General features: G+C 43.0%; 1 protein-coding gene across 1 annotated transcript in view; it reads right to left on the bottom strand.

Moving 5' to 3' along the window:
- Positions 1-7,178: 7,178 nt before the first annotated feature.
- Positions 7,179-22,500, bottom strand: part of LOC112223208 (calpain-2 catalytic subunit) — a 45,290-nt gene continuing 29,968 nt past the window's right edge. The window contains exons 12-23 of the mRNA XM_042305638.1: positions 18,976-18,987; positions 18,621-18,713; positions 18,347-18,465; positions 13,870-13,906; positions 13,659-13,724; positions 13,329-13,386; positions 13,149-13,213; positions 10,991-11,059; positions 10,634-10,712; positions 9,609-9,725; positions 8,853-8,911; positions 7,179-7,614 (exon numbers count right to left, since the gene is read on the bottom strand). Of these exons, the coding sequence (XP_042161572.1) occupies positions 7,591-7,614; positions 8,853-8,911; positions 9,609-9,725; positions 10,634-10,712; positions 10,991-11,059; positions 13,149-13,213; positions 13,329-13,386; positions 13,659-13,724; positions 13,870-13,906; positions 18,347-18,465; positions 18,621-18,713; positions 18,976-18,987 (798 nt within the window). The 3' untranslated portion in view covers positions 7,179-7,590. The remainder of the gene's footprint in view (positions 7,615-8,852; positions 8,912-9,608; positions 9,726-10,633; positions 10,713-10,990; positions 11,060-13,148; positions 13,214-13,328; positions 13,387-13,658; positions 13,725-13,869; positions 13,907-18,346; positions 18,466-18,620; positions 18,714-18,975; positions 18,988-22,500) is intronic.

Here is a 22,500-nt window from a genome sequence, read left to right as displayed (position 1 = left end):
GAGTTGTTTCATCTCAGTCCTCCAGTACTAGAGTTGTTTCATCTCAGTCCTCCAGTACTAGAGTTGTCTCAACTCTTCCTCCAGTACTAGTTGTCTCATCTCTTCCTCCAGTACTAGAGTTGTCTCATCTCAGTCCTCCAGTACTAGAGTTCTCATCTCTTCCTCCAGTACTAGAGTTGTTTCATCTCAGTCCTCCAGTACTAGAGTTGTCTCATCTCTTCCTCCAGTACTAGAGTTGTTTCATCTCTTCCTCCAGTACTAGAGTTGTCTCATCTCAGTCCTCCAGTACTAGTTGTCTCATCTCAGTCCTCCAGCACTAGAGTTGTCTCATCTCAGTCCTCCAGTACTAGTTGTCTCATCTCAGTCCTCCAGTACTAGAGTTGTCTCATCTCTTCCTCCAGTACTAGAGTTGTTTCATCTCAGTCCTCCAGTACTAGTTGTCTCATCTCAGTCCTCCAGTACTAGAGTTGTTTCATCTCAGTCCTCCAGTACTAGTTGTCTCATCTCAGTCCTCCAGTACTAGAGTTGTCTCATCTCTTCCTCCAGTACTAGAGTTGTTTCATCTCAGTCCTCCAGTACTAGTTGTCTCATCTCAGTCCTCCAGTACTAGAGTTGTCTCAACTCTTCCTCCAGTACTAGTTGTCTCATCTCTTCCTCCAGTACTAGAGTTGTCTCATCTCAGTCCTCCAGTACTAGAGTTGTCTCATCTCTTCCTCCAGTACTAGAGTTGTCTCATCTCAGTCCTCCAGTACTAGAGTTGTCTCATCTCTTCCTCCAGTACTAGTTGTCTCATCTCAGTCCTCCAGTACTAGTTGTCTCATCTCAGTCCTCCAGTACTAGAGTTGTCTCATCTCATTCCTCCAGTACTAGTTGTCTCATCTCAGTCCTCCAGTACTAGAGTTGTCTCATCTCTTCCTCCAGTACTAGTTGTCTCATCTCAGTCCTCCAGTACTAGTTGTCTCATCTCAGTCCTCCAGTACTAGAGTTGTCTCATCTCTTCCTCCAGTACTAGTTGTCTCATCTCTTCCTCCAGTACTAGAGTTGCCAGTGATTCTAACTCTGATGACAGTGCACACTACACTGAGTGTACAAAACATTAGGAACACCCACTCTTAACCATGACACAGACTGAATAGGTGAATCCAGGTGAAATGTATGCTCCTGTATTGACTTCAATAAGTGTAGATGAAGGGGGGTCCTTAAAGGTCTACTGACTTACCCTTGGGTCAATCTAAGGTTTTTCTCTAGGAATTTGCCTGTGCTTAGCTTTATTCATTTTCTTTTTATCATAAAATACTCCCTTGTCCTTGCCGATGACAAGCATACCCATAACATGATGCAGCCACCACCATGCTTGAAAATATGAAGAGTTGTACTCAGTGCTGTGTTGTGTTGGATTTGCCATTAAACTCTGTAACTATTTTAAAGTCACCATTGATTTCATGGTGAAACACCTGAGCGGTTTCCTTCCTCTCCGGCAACTGAGTTCGGAAGGACGCCTGTATCTTTGTAGTGACTGGGTGTACTGATACACCATCCGTAGCCTGAGTAATGCTCTGTTGATTACCAGCTGTTCATCAACCACCACTCAACAGACTGTAGTGACTGGGTGTACTGATACACCATCCGTAGCCTGAGTAATGCTCTGTTGATTACCAGCCGTTCATCAACCACCACTCAACAGACTGTAGTGACTGGGTGTACTGATACACCATCCGTAGCCTGAGTAATGCTCTGTTGATTACCAGCCGTTCATCAACCACCACTCAACAAACTGTAGTGACTGGGTGTACTGATACACCATCCGTAGCCTGAGTAATGCTCTGTTGATTACCAGTCAGTCGTTCATCAACCACCACTCAACAAACAGTGACTGGGTGTACTGATGAGCCTGAGTAATGCTCTGTTGATTACCAGCCGTTCATCAACCACCACTCAACAGACTGTAGTGACTGGGTGTACTGATACACCATCCGTAGCCTGAGTAATGCTCTGTTGATTACCAGCCGTTCATCAACCACCACTCAACAAACTGTCAAAACTAAAGACAAACAAGAGTACAACGTATCAGTAGACTTTCCCATGGATTCCATCAATGTCCCTTTTAATAATGAACATTTCAGAAAGGACATTTCCAAGACTATAATCGACCTAATGTATATATACAAGCACTTCGCTATACCTGTCAGGACATCTGCTTGATATGTGTATTTAAATACAATTTAATTTGATATATTTTCATTTTTGTACCTTTTTTTTCAACCAGGAATGCAATCTCTATTGCACTCCACACTGCCCTTTTCCACATGGACAAAAGAAACACCTAAGTGAGAAAGCAATTCATTGACTTCAGCTCTGCGTTCAACACCATAGTGCCCTCAAAGCTCATCAATAAGCTAAGGATCCTGGGACTAAACACCTCCCTCTAGAACTGGATCCTGTACTTCCTGACGGGCCGCCCCCAGGTAGGTAACAACACATCCGCCACGCTGATCCTCAACACGGGGGCACCTCAGGGGAGCACCGAGAAAGAGAGAGGGGGGAGTGGGGGTGGAACTTTTGAGTAAAAGTCTATAAGCATTTGGTTTAAAATATACTTAAGTTTCAAAAGTAAAAGTATAACTTTTAATTAACATAATTCCTTATGTTAAGCAACCAGATGACACCATTTTCTAGTTTTTAAAATGTACAGATAGCCAGGGGCACATTCCAACACTCAGACATCATTTACAAGCAAAGCATTTGTGTTTAGTGAGATCGCCAGATCAGAGGCAGTAGAGATGACCAGGGATGTTCTGTTGAATTGGACTATTTCCCTGACCTGCTAAGCATTCAACGTGTAACAAGTACTTTTGGATGTCAAGGACAATGTATTTCTTAAGGAATGTACTGAAGTAAAAGTTGTCAAAAATGTAAATAGCAAAGTACAGATACCCCCCAAAATGACTTAAGTAGTACTTTAAAGTATTGTAACGGCTGCGAAGGAGAGGCGGACCAAAACGCAGCGTGGTTATGGTTCATGTTTTTTAATAAGATACAAACCAATAAACATGGCCAAAAAAAAAAAAAAAAAAAAACAGCCCTATCTGGTGCAGAAAACACAGGAGACAACCACCCCCCAAAACCCAACACAAAACAGGTTACCTAAATATGGTTCCCAATCAGAGACAATGACTAACACCTGCCTCTGATTGAGAACCATATCAGGCCAAACATAGAAATAGACAAACCAGACACACAACATAGAATGCCCACCCAGCTCACGTCCTGACCAACACTAAAACAAGGGAAACACACAAGAACTATGATCAGAACGTGACAAGTATTTTTGCTTCAGTACCTTACACCACTACTTAAAGTCCCATGGACATTTATAGCATGAGGCCAGACTGCCTTCTCCTCTTGTACATCAGACGCAATAGAATAGTCAACAATCCATGCTTCATCTAGATATGTTAGTGCCACTAAATGAATTGAACATTTCGATCAGAGACTCTGTTACTCTGTTACAGAGGAGTGTTAATGCTTTTTTTAAAGGCTGGATCGTGTTGTTGAATTGTATTGTTTTATGTTTTAATTCTGCATTGTTTTGAGTGTTGCTGCCTTGGCCAGGTCTCCCTTGGAGAAGAGACTCTGGTCTCAATGGGCTTTTCAGATCAAATCAAATCAAATCAAATCAAATGTTATTAGTGACATGCGCCGAATACCACAGGTGAAGACCTTACAGTGAAATGCTTACTGACAAGCCACTTACCAACAGTTTAAAAAATATGAATAAGAAATAAAAGTAACAAGCACTTAAAGAGCAGAAGTAAAATAACAATAGCGAGACTATATACAAGGGGGTACCGGTACAGAGTCAATGTGGAGGCTATATACAGAGGGTACCGGTACAGAGTCAATGTGGAGGCTATATACAGGGGGTACCGGTACAGAGTCAATGTGGAGGCTATATACAGAGGGTACCGGTACAGAGTCAATGTGGAGGCTATATACAGGGGGTACCGGTACAGAGTCAATGTGGAGGCTATATACAGAGGGTACCGGTACAGAGTCAATGTGGAGGCTATATACAGAGGGTACCGGTACAGAGTCAATGTGGAGACTATATACAGGGGTACCGGTACAGAGTCAATGTGGAGGCTATATACAGGGGGTACCAGTACAGAGTCAATGTGGAGGCTATATACAGGGGTACCGGTACAGAGTCAATGTGGAGGCTATATACAGGGGTACCGGTACAGAGTCAATGTGGAGGCTATATACAGGGGGTACCGGTACAGAGTCAATATGGAGACTATATACAGGGGGTACCGGTACAGAGTCAATGTGGAGGCTATATACAAGGGGGTACCCGGTACAGAGTCAATGTGGAGGCTATATACAGGGGGTACCGGTACAGAGTCAATGTGGAGGCTATATACAGGGGGTACCGGTACAGAGTCAATGTGGAGACTATATACAGGGGGTACCGGTACAGAGTCAATGTGGAGACTATATACAGGGGTACCGGTACAGAGTCAATGTGGAGGCTATATACAGGGGGTACCAGTACAGAGTCAATGTGGAGGCTATATACAGGGGGTACCGGTATAGAGTCAATGTGGAGGCTATATACAGGGGGTACAGGTACAGAGTCAATGTGGAGACTATATACAGGGGGTACTGGTACAGAGTCAATGTGGAGACTATCTACAGGGTGTTACGGTACAGAGTCAATGTGGAGGCTATATACAGAGGGTACCGGTACAGAGTCAATGTGGAGGCTATATACAGGGGTACCGGTACAGAGTCAATGTGGAGGCTATATACAGGGGTTACCGGTACAGAGTCAATGTGGAGGCTATATACAGGGGGTACCGGTACAGAGTCCATGTGGAGGCTATATACAGGATGTACCGGTACAGTGTCAATGTGGAGACTATATACAGGGTGTTACGGTACATTATTGTACCTAGAATTTCTAAGCAAACCGCTGGAGGCAGGGCTTTCTCATACAGAGCTAAATTTTTATGGAATGGTCTGCCTACCCATGTGAGAGACGCAGACTCGGTCTCAACCTTTAAGTCTTTATTGAAGACTCATCTCTTCAGTAGGTCCTATGATTGAGTGTTGTCTGGCCCAGGAGTGTGAAGGTGAACGGAAAGGCTCTGGAGCAACGAACCACATTTGCTGTCTCTGCCTGGCTGGTTCCCCTCTTTCCACTGGGTTTCTCTGCCTCTAACCCTATTAAAGGGGATGAGTCACTGGTTTACTGGTGCTCTTCTATGCCGTCTCTAGGAGGGGTGCATCACTTGAGTGGGTTGAGTCACTGACGTGATCTTCCTGTCTGGGTTGGCACCCCCCATTGTGTTGTGCCATGGCGGAGAACTTCGTGGGCTATACTCGACCTTGTCTCAGGATGGTAAGTTGGTGGTTGAAGATATCCCTCTAGTAGTGTGGGGGCTGTGCTTTGGCAAAGTGGGTGGGGTTATATCCTTCCTGTTTGGCCCTGTCCGGAGGATATCGTCGGACGGGGCCACAATGTCTCCTGACCCCTCCTGTCTCAGCCTCCAGTATATGGTTCCTCTCTAGGTTCTGGCCATTCTAGGGAGTTTTTCCTAGGATACCGTGCGTCTACACCTGCATTGCTTGCTGTTTGGAGTTTTATGCTGGGTTTCTGTACAGCACTTTGTGACATCAGCTGATGTAAGAAGGGCTTTATAAATACATTTGATTGATTGATTGATTGGTTGTCCCTTCCACTGATTCTACATTTCCTCACAGGGGCATGCTTATCACAAATGGACACAAATTTCATATAAAAATAGTCCCAGGTAGTGTCAACATCGGGAATCAGCATTATGGTACAGATCATGTAAAAACTCTGGCGACGCCCCAGAACTAACTTTAACTTGCACCTTTTTTTATGCAGATTTGAATGTCATTGAGAAAACAGAAAGGTTTCATACTGTATTTTTTCCCCCGCCAACATCCTTTCTGAATGTTAAAGTAATCCAATAGGTAATCATCTAGTTTTTCTAAAGTATTTTAGAAATCAAATTAAATGTAATAATTTTGCAATCAAATTAAATGTAGTAATTTACTCCCCAACCCTGACTAGATGGGAGGGGTTGAGGGACAGGATGTTTCCACCTCTAACTAGCATAGGTACATGTAAGGTTCAGCCTGATGCCCCTTAGGGTCATACAATGACCTATCAATGGTGAAATACAATGACCTATCAATGGTGAAATACAGTGACCTATCAATGGTGAAATACAATGACCTATCAATGGTGAAATACAATGACCTATCAATGGTGAAATACAGTGACCTATCAATGGTGAAATACAATGACCTATCAATGGTGAAATACAATGACCTATCAATGGTGAAATACAGTGACCTATCAATGGTGAAATACAATGACCTATCAATGGTGAAATACAGTGAACTATCAATGGTGAAATACAATGACCTATCAATGGTGAAAACAATGACCTATCAGTGGTGAAATACAGTGACCTATCAATGGTGAAATACAATGACCTATCAATGGTGAAATACAGTGACCTATCAATGGTGAAATACAGTGAACTATCAATGGTGAAATACAATGACCTATCAATGGTGAAATACAATGACCTATCAGTGGTGAAATACAGTGACCTATCAATGGTGAAATACAATGACCTATCAATGGTGAAATACAATGACCTATCAATGGTGAAATACAGTGACCTATCAATGGTGAAATACAATGACCTATCAATGGTGAAATACAGTGACCTATCAATGGTGAAATACAATGACCTATCAATGGTGAAATACAGTGACCTATCAATGGTGAAATACAGTGACCTATCAATGGTGAAATACAATGACCTATCAATGGTGAAATACAATGACCTATCAATGGTGAAATACAGTGACCTATCAATGGTAAAAGAATAAGCATAGGATCTTTATGGAAATATATGGAACATTTTATATAAATGTGTGCATAACTACATTTGTAACATTTACAAATGTGGTAATAATAATACATAAATGGTGAGCTAACTGTTTGTAAATGCCATTATAAATGGTTCATTACCATTCAAATAAATTGTTACCAATAATTATTTTGTTGATCCGTTTTCTAGTGTGTGAACAGATACTCAGGACTTTTTTAAATAGAAAAACAAACACCCGTACAGCGAACACGTTTTTTAAAATAGTTTACTAATGTCCCATACAGAATGAGCAAGTATTTATGAGTAACTATATTCAAAGTTAGTGCAAAACTAGAACTTGAAATGTTCCTAGAAATGTGACACAGAAGAAAATGTAATTAGAAAAAAATCTTTAATCTCAAAAACCATGATCTCTTTTATAGCATCAGCTATCACTACTGGGGGAGTCTAGTTGATTCACTACTGGGGGAGTCTAGTTGATTCACTACTGGCGTTGGGGAGTCTAGTTGATTCACTACTGGCGTTGGGGAGTCTAGTTGATTCACTACTGGCGTTGGGGAGTCTAGTTGATTCACTACTGGCGTTGGGGAGTCTAGTTGATTCACTACTGGCGTTGGGGAGTCTAGTTGATTCCCTCCTGGCTTTGGGAAGTCTAGTTGATTGCCAGGCACAGCCACTGGAAAAATAAAACAAATCCAGTCAGACAGACAAACAAACAAACAGACACACTGTCTGAACAACACAGTCCACGAGCTGGGTGACCAGTAGAGAAAACGCTGACGAAGACTGTCGCTAAAACACATGTCTTTTTCTCTGACGTCTGGTTCTTCAGAACACATTCAAACCTAAACAATATGGCAGTTTGTTCCTTTAACACTATGGCAGTTTGTTCCTTTAACACTATGGCAGTTTGTTCCTTTAACACTATGGCAGTTTGTTCCTTTAACACTATGGCAGTTTGTTCCTTTAACAATATGGCAGTTTGTTCCTTTAACAATATGGCAGTTTGTTCCTTTAACAATATGGCAGTTTGTTCCTTTAACAATATGGCAGTTTGTTCCTTTAACAATATGGCAGTTTGTTCCTTTAACAATATGGCAGTTTGTTCCTTTAACAATATGGCAGTGACTACAGGTTGTTTCTTTAACAATATGGCAGTTTGTTCCTTTAACAATATGGCAGTTTGTTCCTTTAACAATATGGCAGGTTGTTCCTTTAACAATATGGCAGTTTGTTCCTTTAACAATATGGCAGTTTGTTCCTTTAACAATATGGCAGTGACTACAGGTTGTTTCTTTAACAATATGGCAGTTTGTTCCTTTAACAATATGGCAGGTTGTTCCTTTAACAATATGGCAGTTTGTTCCTTTAACACTATGGCAGTTTGTTCCTTTAACAATATGGCAGTTTGTTCCTTTAACAATATGGCAGTTTGTTCCTTTAACAATATGGCAGTGTTTGTTCCTTTAACAATATGGCAGTTTGTTCCTTTAACAATATGGCAGTTTGTTCCTTTAACAATATGGCAGTTTGTTCCTTTAACAATATGGCAGTTTGTTCCTTTAACAATATGGCAGTTTGTTCCTTTAACAATATGGCAGTTTGTTCCTTTAACAATATGGCAGTTTGTTCCTTTAACAATATGGCAGTTTGTTCCTTTAACAATATGGCAGTTTGTTCCTTTAACAATATGGCAGTTTGTTCCTTTAACACTATGGCAGTTTGTTCCTTTAACAATATGGCAGTGACTACAGGTTGTTTCTTTAACCTTTTGAACCCAGCACCCAAATACTATCTGTTACTGTAAACAGTTGAGTTTAGCGTGGCAATTCCTGCTTCCATGCACAATGGTGACCAACATATTGAGTTAAACCACAGTACTATATAATGAAATAGACTAACAGAAGTACATACTTGGGACACATCCAACTCAATCTTCCCAGAGGCGTTGGTATCCAGAGTTTTAAACATCTCTGGTTGGGATTCAAAACAGAAAGAGGTTATTAATCCAATGCAATATTCAATGAATTGATCAATTACCAAATCAATTAACTAATCTGTCAAATCCAAGTTATTTTGCTGCTGAGACATACTGTTCAAGGACCTATATCATCTACAGTTTGGAGGATGTTCCAGGATACCAAACATTTGCAGGATGTATCAGGATGCCAAACATGTGCAGGATGTTCCAGGATACCAAACATTTGCAGGATGTTCCAGGATACCAAACATTTGCAGGATGTTCCAGGATGCCAAACTTTTGCAAGATGTTCCAGGATGCCAAAACATTTGCCGGATGTTCCAGGATGCCAAACATTTGCAGGATGTTCCAGGATGCCAAAACATTTGCTGGATGTTCCAGGATGCCAAAATGTTGCAGGATGTTCCAGGATACCAAACATTTGCCGGATATTCCAGGATGCCAGACATTTGCAGGATGTTCCAGGATGCCAAACATTTGCAGGATGTTCCAGGATGCCAAACATTTGCAGGATGTTCCGGAAGCAACAGACAAACGTATTATCTGTATACTGTATGTCCTTATCTTTGCTTGATTATGGCGGGGGTTTTGTATTCACAGAGCCGCAACCGAATAAATTCATAGTCTTATATTCTCTATTTGCATCCCAATGTTGATGGAAGGGTTGTGTTGTTGTTGAATTGACTTACTGAAGAGCATTTCAACTCTGATGAGACAGTCCACGAAACAGTGAAAGTCGATGGCATAGTGGGCGCTGGCATAACGATTCACTATGACCTGCAGCACTGCACTGTTGATGTGGAAGCCTGAGGAAAAGGACACGGTCATAGAAATACAATGAATAGATTATATTAATATGGACATAACATTCCACATACAGTAACCATCCCAGTAACCATCTAGAGCAATGGTTCTCAACCTATCTAGTGGGTATTTCTGGTCTATCCACAGGGGGTTCCTGGTCTATCCACAGGGGGTTCCTGGTCTATCCACAGGGGGTTCCTGGTCCGTCTACAGGGGGTTCCTAGCCTATTTTACAGGGGGTTCCTGACCTATCTACTGGGTATTCCTGGTCTATCTACAGGGGGTTCCTGGTCTATCTACAGGGGGTTCCTGGTCTATCTACTGGGGATTCCTGGTCTATCTACTGGGGGTTCCTGGTCTATCTACAGGGGGTTCCTGGTCTATCTACAGGGGGTACCTGGCCCGTCTACAGGGGGTTCATGACCTGTCTACAGGGGGTACCTGGCCTATCTACAGAGGGAACCTGGCCCGTCTACAGGGGGTACCTGGCCTGTCTACAGGGGGTACCTGGCCTGTCTACAGGGGGTACCTGGCCTATCTACAGAGGTTACCTGGCCTATCTACAGGAGGTACCTGACCCGTCTACAGGGGGTACCTGGCCTATCTACAGGGGGTACCTGGCCCATCTACAGGGGGTACCTGGCCCATCTACAGGGGGTACCTGGCCTGTCTACAGGGGGTACCTGGCCTATCTACAGGAGGTACCTGACCTGTCTACAGGGGTACATGGCCTATCTACAGGGGGTTCCTGGAAAGATTTAAGAAAATAATGATCAGTTGCACATGAGGGCAGTGATGTAGGACACACAGCTCCTGCAGCCCCCTGTGTCCCCCATAACCCCCACACCCCCACCCCGCAGCACCCGACCCCCCCCCCAAAAAAAAAAAAAAAAAAAAACATGTGTGTTACCTGCTTCTGTCAGAGCACCTCTCATCTCATGTGAACTCATAGTTCCAGAGCGGTCTGAGTCATAACTCTTGAAAATTTCCTGAAGATACCAACCACAGCATGATGTCCAATCAGAACAGAGAAACATATATTACACAGTTCATACATACTGAGGGGGGGTCCTACATCTGAACTTCTATTTAGTCACATTTTCCCTTAGTCATGCACTGATGTCAATGGTGGTTTAATAGATGTCAATGGAAGTTAGGATTCACCCAAGGGTAAATAGTAGACTCATCACAGAATGATTTAGTAAACTCAATCATACATGATCCAGTGAGGCCTGTACAACAACAAAAACATCGTCTACACTCATACCAAGTATTTCTGGATCTTCATCCAAAGCATGTGGAATTCAACCAGTCCCAACTTGGAATTTCCATCTTTCTGGAGACAGATGTTAAGGTTTGTAACCTAAAAGGTACAGGAAGTTCTCAAACATTGTCAATGTCAATGGGTGTTCACTATGTGTGGCATGACTCATGTATATATTGATTGGTTCAAATATACATCTGGCATCATTTGAACAATTTACTCCCTCTTTGTAGAAAATGTTTTGCCTGGTCCAGCACAAACAGATCTGGGACCAGGCTAGTCTTATTGAACCCAATGGCAATAGGAGTTGGCTAGACAGCACAAACAGATCTGGGACCAGGCTAGTCTTATTGAACCCAATGGCAATAGGAGTTGGCTAGACAGCACAAACAGATCTGGGACCAGGCTAGTCTTATTGAACCCAATGGCAATAGGAGTTGGCTAGACAGCACAAACAGATCTGGGACCAGGCTAGTCTTATTGAACCCAATGGCAATAGGAGTTGGCTAGACAGCACAAACAGTTCTGGGACCAGGCTAGTCTTATTGAACCCAATGGCAATAGGAGTTGGCTAGACAGCACAAACAGTTCTGGGACCAGGCTAGTCTTATTGAACCCAATGGCAATAGGAGTTGGCTAGACAGCACAAACAGATCTGGGACCAGGCTAGTCTTATTGAACCCAATGGCAATAGGAGTTGGCTAGACAGCACAAACAGATCTGGGACCAGCACAAACAGATCTGGGACCAGGCTAGTCTTATTGAACCCAATGGCAATAGGAGTTGGCTAGACAGCACAAACAGATCTGGGACCAGGCTAGTCTTATTGAACCCAATGGCAATAGGAGTTGGCTAGACAGCACAAACAGATCTGGGACCAGGCTAGTCTTATTGAACCCAATGGCAATAGGAGTTGGCTAGACAGCACAAACAGATCTGGGACCAGGCTAGTCTTATTGAACCCAATGGCAATAGGAGTTGGCTAGACAGCACAAACAGATCTGGGACCAGGCTAGTCTTATTGAACCCAATGGCAATAGGAGTTGGCTAAACAGCACAAACAGATCTGGGACCAGGCAATAGGAGTTGGCTAGATAGCACAAACAGATCTGGGACCAGGCTAGTCTTATTGAACCCAATGGCAATAGGAGTTGGCTAGCACAAACAGATCTGGGACAGCACTTATTGAAAAAGATCTTGGACCAGGCTAGTCTTATTGAACCCAATGGCAATAGGAGTTGGCTAGACAGCACAAACAGATCTGGGACCAGGCTAGTCTTATTGAACCCAATGGCAATAGGAGTTGGCTAAACAGCACAAACAGATCTGGGACCAGGCTAGTCTTATTGAACCCAATGGCAATAGGAGTTGGCTAGACAGCACAAACAGATCTGGGACCAGGCTAGTCTTATTGAACCCAATGGCAATAGGAGTTGGCTAGACAGCACAAAAAGATCTTGGACCAGGCTAGTCTTATTGAACCCAATGGCAATAGGAGTTGGCTAGACAGCACAAACAGATCTGGGACCAGGCTAGTCTTATTGAACCCAATGGCAATAGGAGTTGGCTAGACAGCACAAACAGATCTGGGACCAGGCTAGTCTTATTGAACCCAATGGCAATAGGAGTTGGCTAGACAGCACAAACAGATCTGGGACCAGGCTAGTCTTATTGAACCCAATGGCAATAGGAGTTGGCTAGACAGCACAAAAGATCTTGGACCAGGCTAGTCTTATTGAACCCAATGGCAATAGGAGTTGGCTAGACAGCACAAACAGATCTGGGACCAGGCTAGTCTTATTGAACCCAATGGCAATAGGAGTTGGCTAGACAGCACAAACAGATCTGGGACCAGGCTAGTCTTATTGAACCCAATGGCAATAGGAGTTGGCTAGACAGCACAAACAGATCTGGGACCAGGCTAGTCTTATTGAACCCAATGGCAATAGGAGTTGGCTAGACAGCACAAAAAGATCGAGTGTAGCATTTCGCTACACTCGCATTAACATCTGCTAACCATGTGTATGTGACAAATAACATTTGATTTGATTTGATCTGGGACCAGGTTATAAAACTGCATGGAGCAGTATAAACATCTGTGAAGGTGTCAAATCAAGATATAGACATAAAAGGCAATAGTATTTGTAACTGTAAAGGATACATCTAGAAGACTGACAATGTGTCGTCCAGTTTCAAGACTAAAACCTTCCGTCTTGATGTCGGCCCCTGGAAACCATCGGGATAAAATAATTCAGTTTGAATGACATTCATTCTAAGGCTCGTTACGTACAATAATATATATAATTATTATAATTTAGAAAGTTATTGAAAATGTCTTTACTTTTAGCGAAAACTTTGTTCAGAATTTCAACAAGTTGGAAGACAGTCACTTCTCCGTCCTGTTTGGGAAATAGAACACAGTAATTTTATCAAACAAAGTAGTCAACTCAGGTCATTATTGTAGGTAAAGCAGTCAACTCAGGTCATTATTGTATGTAAAGCAGTCAACTCAGGTCATTATTGTGTGTAAAGCAGTCAACTCAGGTCATTATTGTACGTAAAGCAGTCAACTCAGGTCATTATTGTATGTAAAGCAGTCAACTCAGGTCATTATTGTGTGTAAAGCAGTCAACTCAGGTCATTATTGTGTGCAAAACCAGAGGGAACTTACACTGCCGGCGATCTGCTTGAACATATGCTTGAAATTGGGATCCACATCTTTCTCTGCCACTTTAATCTGGAGAGAATAGATGTTGATCAATGAGCATATTTTGGATATATTATCTCATAAAAGACAGTCGGGAAAACAGTCGTTCTGAATAGATTAACAATAGACTCTGGAATGAATAAGGGAACAACTAAGGAGTAGGTCAACAGCTTACCTCCTTTACCTCTTCAGCAGGCACCGATCCCATTTCACTGGAATAACACAGTTCATTTCAGTTACACTCTTTATCCCTGGGGTGGCAGGGTAGCCTAGTGATTAGAGCGTTGGACTAGTAACCAGAAGGTTGCAAGTTCAAATCCCCAAGCTGACAAGATACAAATCTGTCATTCTGCCCCTGAACAGCCAGTTAACCCACTGTTCCTAGGCTGTCATTGAAAATAAGAATTTGTTCTTAAAATGACTTGCCTAGGTGGGGGTGTCAACTAGATGATAAACAGTTTGCTGTAGTTATACTTTTAATCCACGAGGTGGAGGTGTATCAACTAGATGATAAACAGGTTGTTTCAGTTACACTCTTTATCCACTAGGTGGAGGTATCAGCTAGATGATAAACAGTTCATTTTAGTTACACTCTATCCACTAGGTGGAGGTAACAGCTAGTAGATACACAGTTTGTTTTAGTTACACTCTTTATCCACTAGGTGGGGGTATAAGCTTGTGGATGAACAGTGCTATCAGAATCCATTGCAAGCTGTTCAAAATTGTGATGACCAACATCCTGCACATATTGGCCCTGTCCAGAAACAACCTGTAGGCCCTTCCCCTTAGCCCCTCCTCCTAGGCACTTCATTAAAGAACCCCTTATCCCGTTCCCCTAGGCACTTCATGGAAAAGCCCCATAGCCCCTTCCCCTAGGCACTTCACGGACGAACCCCTTAAGGAGTTGTTTTGAGACAGGGTAATATTAAGGACTAGGAGTTGTTTCTAGACAGGATCATAGTGTCTAGGAGGTTAAGGACTAGGAGTTGTTTCTAGACAGGATCATATTAAGGACTAGGAGTTGTTTCTAGACAGGACCATATTAAGGACTAGGAGTTGTTTCTAGACAGGATCATATTAAGGACTAGGAGTTGTTTCTAGACAGGACCACGGTGTGTAGGAGGTTAAGGACTAGGAGTTGTTTCTAGACAGGATCATAGTGTCTAGGAGGTTAAGGACTAGGAGTTGTTTCTAGACAGGATCATATTAAGGACTAGGAGTTGTTTCTAGACAGGATCATAGTGTGTAGGAGGTTAAGGACTAGGAGTTGTTTCTAGACAGGATCATATTAAGGACTAGGAGTTGTTTCTAGACAGGACCATATTAAGGACTAGGAGTTGTTTCTAGACAGGACCATATTAAGGACTAGGAGTTGTTTCTAGACAGGATCATAGTGTCTAGGAGGTTAAGGAGTAGGAGTTGTTTCTAGACAGGATCATATTAAGGACTAGGAGTTGTTTCTAGACAGGACCATATTAGGACTAGGAGTTGTTTCTTAAGGACTTGGAGTTGTTTCTAGACAGGATCATAGTGTCTAGGAGGTTAAGGACTCGGAGTTGTTTCTAGACAGGACCATATTAGGACTAGGAGTTGTTTCTTAAGGACTTGGAGTTGTTTCTAGACAGGATCATAGTGTCTGGAGGTTAAGGACTAGGAGTTGTTTCTAGACAGGATCATATTAAGGACTAGGAGTTGTTTCTAGACAGGATCATATTAAGGACTAGGAGTTGTTTCTAGACAGGACCATATTAGGACTAGGAGTTGTTTCTTAAGGACTTGGAGTTGTTTCTAGACAGGATCATAGTGTCTGGAGGTTAAGGACTAGGAGTTGTTTCTAGACAGGATCATATTAAGGACTAGGAGTTGTTTCTAGACAGGATCATATTAAGGACTAGGAGTTGTTTCTAGACAGGACCATATTAAGGACTAGGAGTTGTTTCGAGACAGGATCATATTAAGGACTAGGAGTTGTTCCTTGACAGGATCATATTAAGGAGTAGGAGTTGTTTCTAAACAGGATAATATTAAGGACTAGGAGTTGTTTCTAGACAGGATCATATTAAGGGCTAGGAGTTGTTTCTAGACAGGATCATATTAATGACTAGGAGTTGTTTCTTAAGGACTAAGAGTTGTTTCTAGACAGGATCATATTAAGGGCTAGGAGTTGTTTCTAGACAGGATCATATTAAGGACTAGGAGTTGTTTCTTAAGGACTAGGAGTTGTTTCTAGACAGGATCATAGTGTCTAGAAGGTTGAGGACTAGGAGTTGTTTCTAGACAGGATCATATTAAGGACTAGGAGTTGCTTCTAGACAGGATCATAGTGTCTAGGAGGTTACGGACTAGGAGTTGTTTCTAGACAGGATCATATTAAGGACTAGGAGTTGTTTCTAGACAGGATAATATTAAGGACTAGGAGTTGTTTCTAGACAGGATAATATTAAGGACTAGGAGTTTTTTCTAAACAGGATCATATTAAGGACTAGCAGTTGTTTCTTAAGGACTAAGAGTTGTTTCTAGACAGGATCATATTAAGGACTAGGAGTTGTTTCTAGACAGGACCATATTAAGGACTAGGAGTTGTTTATAGACAGGATCATATTAAGGACTAGGAGTTGTTTCTAGACAGGATCATTTTAAGGACTGGGAGTTGTTTCTAGACAGGATCATATTAAGGGCTAGGAGTTGTTTCTCGACAGGATCATATTAAGGGCTAGGAGTTGTTTCTAGACAGGATCATAGTGTCTAGAAGGTTGAGGACTAGGAGTTGTTTCTAGACAGGATAATATTAAGGACTAGGAGTTGCTTCTAGACAGGATCATATTAAGGGCTAGGAGTTGTTTCTAGACAGGATCATATTAAGGACTAGGAGTTGTTTCTTAAGGACTAGCAGTTGTTTCTAGACAGGGCCATGGTGTGTAGGGGTTAATGACTAGGAGTTGTTTCTAGACAGGATCATTTTAAGGACTGGGAGTTGTTTCGAGACAGGATCATATTAAGGACTAGGAGTTGTTTCTAGACAGGATAAAATTAAGGACTAGGAGTTGTTTCTCGACAGGATCATATTAAGGGCTAGGAGTTGTTTCTAGACAGGATCATAGTGTCTAGAAGGTTGAGGACTCGGAGTTGTTTCTAGACAGGATCATATTAAGGACTAGGAGTTGTTTCTAGACAGGATCATATTAAGGGCTAGGAGTTGTTTCTAGACAGGGCCATGGTGTGTAGGGGTTAATGACTAGGAGTTGTTTCTAGACAGGATCATTTTAAGGACTGGGAGTTGTTTCTAGACAGGATCATATTAAGGACTAGGAGTTGTTCCTAGACAGGATCATATTAAGGAGTAGGAGTTGTTTCTAAACAGGATCATATTAAGGACTAGCAGTTGTTTCTAGACAGGGCCATGGTGTGTAGGGGTTAATGACTAGGAGTTGTTTCTAGACAGGATCATTTTAAGGACTGGGAGTTGTTTCGAGACAGGATCATATTAAGGAGTAGGAGTTGTTTCTAAACAGGATAATATTAAGGACTAGGAGTTTTTTCTAGACAGGATCATATTAAGGACTAGGAGTTGTTTCTTAAGGACTAGGAGTTGTTTCTAGACAGGACCATATTAAGGACTAGGAGTTGTTTATAGACAGGATCACATTAAGGACTAGGAGTTTTTTCTAGACAGGACCATATTAAGGACTAGGAGTTGTTTCTTAAGGACTAGGAGTTGTTTCTAGACAGGACCATATTAAGGACTAGGAGTTGTTTATAGACAGGATCACATTAAGGACTAGGAGTTTTTTCTAGACAGGACCATATTAAGGACTAGGAGTTGTTTCTAGACAGGATCATATTAAGGACTAGGAGTTGTTTCTAGACATGACCATGGTGTGTAGGAGGTTAAGGACTTGGAGTTGTTTCTAGACAGGACCATATTAAGGACTAGGAGTTGATTCTAGACAGGATCATATTAAGGACTAGGAGTTGTTTCTAGACAGGATCATATTAAGGACTAGGAGTTGTTTCTAGACAGGACCATATTAAAGACTTGGAGTTGTTTCTAGACAGGATCATATTAAGGACTTGGAGTTGTTTCTAGACAGGACCACGGTGTGTAGGAGGTTAAGGACTAGGAGTTGTTTCTAGACAGGACCATATTAAGGACTAGGAGTTGTTTCTAGACAGGATCATATTAAGGGCTAGGAGTTGCTTCTAGACAGGATCATATTAAGGACTTGGAGTTGTTTCTAGACAGGACCACGGTGTGTAGGAGGTTAAGGACTAGGAGTTGTTTCTAGACAGGACCATATTAAGGACAAGGAGTTGTTTCTAGACAGGATCATATTAAGGACTAGGAGTTGTTTCTAGACAGGACCATATTAAGGACTAGGAGTTGTTTCTAGACAGGATCATATTAAGGACTAGGAGTTGTTTCTGGACAGGACCATATTAAGGACTAGTAGTTGTTTCTAGACAGGACCATATTAAGGACTAGGAGTTGTTTCTAGACAGGACCATATTAAGGACTAGGAGTTGTTTCTAGACAGGATCATATTAAGGACTAGGAGTTGTTTCTAGACAGGACCACAGTGTTTAGGAGGTTAAGGACCAGGAGTTGTTTCTAGACAGGACCACAGTGTTTAGGAGGTTAGAGGTGAACGTACCTGGTGGCTGCGTGTTTCTCCGAGAACACTCTGAGGATGAAGCTGCCGTTCTTGTGAGGCTGGAAGGTGGAGGGGATGATGACATACTCCCCAGGGGGAAGGCAGAAACGGTCACACACCTACAGAAAAACAAAACAAACTAGAATTAAAGTTAAAATGTAGAATAAGGTTTCAGGATAACAGCCAAGTTCCCTTCAAGCTCCTTCAAATCAAAACATTCTTTCTTAAAAGGTGTAATTAAAATTGTAACCCACTTTACAAGCAGCCGACCTACCTCTCTGGTGTTAATGAAGGTGCTGCTCATGGCCACGTGTTTCTGTCTCAACAGCACATCTGGTCCCAGGTGGATGTTAGATTGACCCTTATACTGAGGAAGTGGAGGGAAGGGGAGAGAGAGAGATCGCTACCATTGTCCTCAGACAAACATTCATCATGGGGGCAATTGATGTGAAAATAGATGAATAGAAAACTGATTGGCAGATACACAGATAAATCAACCGTGGTTTACCAACCAGGAGTGACAAAGACATAGGATATTGTAGGATATCATATAATGCACAGAGCAGGCGGCCTCATTACAGACTGAATTGGATTCATCTATTTGCATGACTTGATTGATGAACACAAACCTCATCAGGAACCTGTAAGAGAAAAGCAGGAACAAGAGTTGTAAATCAACGTAGATGAATCCTGTTGAATTATATTGACATTATATTACCATTATATTACTCTGTACTGGTACCCCTGTGTATAGCCTCCACATTGACTCTGTACCATAACACCCTGTATATAGCCTCCACATTGACTCTGTACCGTAACACCCTGTATATAGCCTCCACATTGACTCTGTACCGGTACCCCTGTATATAGCCTCCACATTGACTCTGTACCGTAACACCCTGTATATAGCCTCCACATTGACTCTGTACCGGTACAACCTGTATATAGTCTCCACATTGACTCTGTACCGGTAGCCCCTGTATATAGCCTCCACATTGACTCTGTACCGGTACCCCTGTATATAGCCTCCACATTGACTCTGTACCGGTACCCCCTGTATATAGCCTCCACATTGACTCTGTACCGTAACACCCTGTATATAGCCTCCACATTGACTCTGTACCGGTACAACCTGTATATAGTCTCCACATTGACTCTGTACCGGTAGCCCCTGTATATAGCATCCACATTGACTCTGTACCGGTACCCCCTGTATATAGCCTCCACATTGACTCTGTACCGGTACCCCCTGTATATAGCCTCCACATTGACTCTGTACCGTAACACCCTGTATATAGCCTCCACATTGACTCTGTACCGGTACACCCTGTATATAGTCTCCACATTGACTCTGTACCGGTACTTCCTGTATATAGCCTCTACATTGACTCTGTACCGGTACAACCTGTATATAGCCTCCACATTGACTCTGTACCGGTACCCTCTGTACATAGCCTCCACATTGACTCTGTACCGTAACACCCTGTATATAGCCTCCACATTGACTCTGTACGGTACCCCTGTATATAGCCTCCACATTGACTCTGTACCGGTACCCCCTGTATATAGCCTCCACATTGACTCTGTACCGGTAGCCCCTGTATATAGCCTCCACATTGACTCTGTACCGTAACACCCTGTATATAGCCTCCACATTGACTCTGTACCGGTAGCCCCTGTATATAGCCTCCACATTGACTCTGTACCGGTAGCCCCTGTATATAGCCTCCACATTGACTCTGTACCGGTAGCCCCTGTATATAGCCTCCACATTGACTCTGTACCGTAACACCCTGTATATAGCCTCCACATTGACTCTGTACCGTAACACCCTGTATATAGCCTCCACATTGACTCTGTACCGTAGTACCCTGTATATAGCCTCCACATTGACTCTGTACCGTAACACCCTGTATATAGCCTCCACATTGACTCTGTACCGGTACACCCTGTATATAGCCTCTACATTGACTCTGTACCGGTACACCCTGTATATAGCCTCCACATTGACTCTGTACCGGTACACCCTGTATATAGCCTCCACATTGACTCTGTACCGGTACACCCTGTATATAGCCTCCACATTGACTCTGTACCGTAGTACCCTGTATATAGCCTCCACATTGACTCTGTACCGTAACACCCTGTATATAGCCTCCACATTGACTCTGTACCGGTACACCCTGTATATAGCCTCCACCTTGACTCTGTACCAGTACACCCTGTATATAGCCTCCACATTGACTCTGTACCGTAACACCCTGTATATAGCCTCCACATTGACTCTGTACCGGTACCCCCTGTATATAGCCTCCACATTGACTCTGTACCGTAACACCCTGTATATAGCCTCCACATTGACTCTGTACCGTAACACCCTGTATATAGCCTCCACATTGACTCTGTACCGGTACACCCTGTATATAGCCTCCACCTTGACTCTGTACCAGTACACCCTGTATATAGCCTCCACATTGACTCTGTACCGTAACACCCTGTATATAGCCTCCACATTGACTCTGTACCGGTACCCCCTGTATATAGCCTCCACATTGACTCTGTACCGTAACACCCTGTATATAGCCTCCACATTGACTCTGTACCGTAACACCCTGTATATAGCCTCCACATTGACTCTGTACCGTAGTACCCTGTATATAGCCTCCACATTGACTCTGTACCGTAACACCCTGTATATAGCCTCCACATTGACTCTGTACCGGTACACCCTGTATATAGCCTCCACATTGACTCTGTACCGGTACACCCTGTATATAGCCTCCACATTGACTCTGTACCAGTACACCCTGTATATAGCCTCCACGTTGACTCTGTACCGTAACACCCTGTATATAGCCTCCACATTGACTCTGTACCGGTACAACCTGTATATAGTCTCCACATTGACTCTGTACCGGTAGCCCCTGTATATAGCCTCCACATTGACTCTGTACCGGTACCCCTGTATATAGCCTCCACATTGACTCTGTACCGGTACCCCCTGTATATAGCCTCCACATTGACTCTGTACCGTAACACCCTGTATATAGCCTCCACATTGACTCTGTACCGGTACAACCTGTATATAGTCTCCACATTGACTCTGTACCGGTAGCCCCTGTATATAGCCTCCACATTGACTCTGTACCGGTACCCCTGTATATAGCCTCCACATTGACTCTGTACCGGTACCCCTGTATATAGCCTCCACATTGACTCTGTACCGTAACACCCTGTATATAGCCTCCACATTGACTCTGTACCGGTACACCCTGTATATAGTCTCCACATTGACTCTGTACCGGTACTTCCTGTATATAGCCTCTACATTGACTCTGTACCGGTACAACCTGTATATAGCCTCCACATTGACTCTGTACCGGTACCCTCTGTACATAGCCTCCACATTGACTCTGTACCGTAACACCCTGTATATAGCCTCCACATTGACTCTGTACCGGTACCCCTGTATATAGCCTCCACATTGACTCTGTACCGGTACCCCTGTATATAGCCTCCACATTGACTCTGTACCGGTAGCCCCTGTATATAGCCTCCACATTGACTCTGTACCGTAACACCCTGTATATAGCCTCCACATTGACTCTGTACCGGTAGCCCCTGTATATAGCCTCCACATTGACTCTGTACCGGTAGCCCCTGTATATAGCCTCCACATTGACTCTGTACCGGTAGCCCCTGTATATAGCCTCCACATTGACTCTGTACCGTAACACCCTGTATATAGCCTCCACATTGACTCTGTACCGTAACACCCTGTATATAGCCTCCACATTGACTCTGTACCGTAGTACCCTGTATATAGCCTCCACATTGACTCTGTACCGTAACACCCTGTATATAGCCTCCACATTGACTCTGTACCGGTACACCCTGTATATAGCCTCTACATTGACTCTGTACCGGTACACCCTGTATATAGCCTCCACATTGACTCTGTACCGGTACACCCTGTATATAGCCTCCACATTGACTCTGTACCGGTACACCCTGTATATAGCCTCCACATTGACTCTGTACCGTAGTACCCTGTATATAGCCTCCACATTGACTCTGTACCGTAACACCCTGTATATAGCCTCCACATTGACTCTGTACCGGTACACCCTGTATATAGCCTCCACCTTGACTCT

This window comes from Oncorhynchus tshawytscha, linkage group LG24 (genome assembly GCF_018296145.1).
Source record: "Oncorhynchus tshawytscha isolate Ot180627B linkage group LG24, Otsh_v2.0, whole genome shotgun sequence".
Taxonomy (NCBI): Eukaryota; Metazoa; Chordata; class Actinopteri; order Salmoniformes; family Salmonidae; genus Oncorhynchus; species Oncorhynchus tshawytscha.
This window is presented reverse-complemented; position numbering and strand designations above follow the sequence as displayed.